The 2,500-nt window shown below is 65.0% G+C and overlaps 1 protein-coding gene across 1 annotated transcript; it reads left to right on the top strand.

The window, feature by feature from the left end:
- Positions 1 to 660: 660 nt before the first annotated feature.
- On the top strand, positions 661 to 1,773 carry LDBPK_050970 (3-mercaptopyruvate sulfurtransferase; the record flags this gene model as incomplete). The annotated part of the gene is made up of 1 exon (XM_003858236.1): positions 661 to 1,773. The coding sequence occupies one exon, from the start codon at positions 661 to 663 to the stop codon at positions 1,771 to 1,773; it is 1,113 nt and encodes a 370-aa protein (XP_003858284.1).
- Between the last annotated feature and the right edge of the window lie 727 nt (positions 1,774 to 2,500).

The following is a 2,500-nucleotide window of genomic DNA, read 5'->3' as shown; positions in this document are numbered from 1 at the left end:
CCAAATCGGCAGCGCATCCCCCTCCCCCTTTCCTTCCCCCACTCTCGCCCAGCCGCCCGCCCACCCCATGACGGAAACCCGCCGCCGGCGATCCCGAACGCGCGCCCCGCCCCCTTTCACCTTTCGCGCCGCCAGCGCCGCCCATCCCACCACCAAAGAAGCACGCGCAACAACGCACGCCTCGCCACACCGGCCCCCTGTGGGCTCATGAAAGCGCGGCGCGCCGCCTGCGTTTGGTGTCTCTTCGCCCGGGCTTGCCACCCACCCCACCCCGCCAGCAGGGTCGCCCGCGTTTCGGCCGCGCCGCCTTTATTTCCCATGGTGTTTGCTTTCGGTTGGTCCTCAGCCCCCCGCCCCCACCCCGCAAAACACAGAATAAGCCCAAGCCCACCCCCCCTGCATCTGCCTACGGCAGCGTGATCGCCACGACGCTGGCTGATCGGGCGAGGCGGCCCCACGCAACCCACCCGCCCCCTTCCCAGCCCACATGCTCATGAAAATGCGAGCGCGCTTGCGCGTCATCGCCGGCCACTCCACGCACACACTCCTCCTCCTCCCCTACACACTTCTTACACGCTACGGGGCAGAGCCGATAGTCAAGCAGGTAAGAATATTCAAAGGTCTCTCTCTAACGCCCCTCTTTCGTCTCCCTGTCTCGGTATGTCTGCTCCCGCTGCTGCGCCGAAACACCCGGGCAAGGTGTTCCTGGACCCGTGTGAGGTAAAGGACCACCTTGCCGAGTACCGCATCGTGGACTGCCGGTACAGCTTGAAGGTAAAGGACCACGGCAGCATTGAGTACGCGAAGGAGCACGTGAAGAGCGCCATCCGCGCCGATATGGATACGAACCTCTCCAAGTTGGTGCCCACCAGCACCGCCCGGCACCCGCTACCGCCCTGTGCTGAGTTTATCGAATGGTGCATGGCGAACGGGATGGCGGGAGAGCTGCCGGTGCTCTGCTACGATGACGAGTGCGGCGCCATGGGTGGATGCCGCCTGTGGTGGATGCTGAACTCTCTTGGCGCCGAGGCGTACGTGATCAACGGCGGCTTTCAGGCCTGCAAGGCTGCGGGGCTGGAGATGGAGTCAGGCGAGCCCCCGTCGCCGCCGACGCCCCCTACGCACTGGCCCTTCAAGACGGCCTTTCAGCATCACTATCTCGTGGATGAGATCCCGCCCAACGCGATCATCACCGACGCGCGCTCCGCCGACCGCTTCGCCTCGACAGTACGGCCTTACGCCGCAGACAAGATGCCAGGCCACATCGAAGGCGCGCGTAACCTCCCCTACACGTCGCACCTCGTGATACGCGGTGACGGCAAGGTGCTGCGCAGTGAGGAGGAGATCCGCCACAACATCATGACCGTCGTGCAGGGCACGGGTGACGCGACTGATCTGTCGAGCTTCGTCTTCTCCTGCGGCAGCGGCGTCACCGCCTGCATCAATATCGCCCTGGTGCACCACCTCGGCCTGGGCCATCCGTACCTCTACTGTGGCTCCTGGTCTGAGTATAGCGGCCTCTTCCGCCTCCCCATAATGCGCAGCATCATCGACGACTACGGCATGTGCATGCAAATGCAGACCCCTAGCCTCGGCGACAACCCGAAGGCAAACCTCGACACCATGACTCTGAAGGTCGACGGCGCGCCCTGCGAGAGACCCGATGCGGAGGTGCAGAGCGCCGCAGCCCACCTCCACGCTGGCGAGGCCGCTACTGTGTACTTCAAAAGCGGCCGCGTCGTCACGATCGAGGCGCCGGCAGTGCCCAACTAAGCGCGGCGTGGGCCCAGCAGCGCCGGACCATGGGAGATAACGCGCGGCGAGGAAGGCGAAGAGGTGTGGTGCACCAGCGGTGTATTTGTGCACGCCTCTGTGTGTGCATCCGCCCGGGTGAACTCCCCTCCTCGCTTATACCCCTACAGCGACCCCACCCCCCCCCCCAGCGCACGCAAGCACCCGGCTACTCGAAAGTGCTAGCGGGCATTGCGTGCGTCTACCCGCTGATGGGGTGACTGTAAGCACAAAAAAGCACAGAGGCACTTGTAGCGCATGACCCGTCAGCCATCGCCACCATGGCGAGCCCCGAACAACACAAACACGCATGCGACAGGCAGCGAGCACTGCCACAACCACACTTCGAGGACCACGCCCAGCCATGCGGAGGCCCAACACACACACAGGGAGGCAAGAGAAACGAACTTGCCCAACTTTGGTCCCCCTGCCACTTCCCCCACCCACCCACCCCCGTGCACGCAAGTACTTGTGCCACCGTGCGCGCCTCCACAAATCGACATCCCCACCACCACCACCGCCACACACCCTCTGGAAAACGCCTCTGCCCACCCCAATCCCCCGAACGCGTGAAAAAAAAACTGGCCTTCGCGGTGGCCGCACGACCCGCCCGCCGCAACACAAAGGCCTTCCCGCGGGGTCAAGGAAACGCCCCGCCGGGCACGCGAACGGGGCCACCCAAAGCCCCCGCCGTGCGGCCCGCCACCCC

Source organism: Leishmania donovani, chromosome 5 (genome assembly GCF_000227135.1).
Source record: "Leishmania donovani BPK282A1 complete genome, chromosome 5".
NCBI lineage: Eukaryota > Euglenozoa > Kinetoplastea > Trypanosomatida > Trypanosomatidae > Leishmania > Leishmania donovani.
The sequence above is the reverse complement of the archived record's forward strand: the minus strand, read 5'-3'. Positions and strand labels throughout refer to the sequence as shown.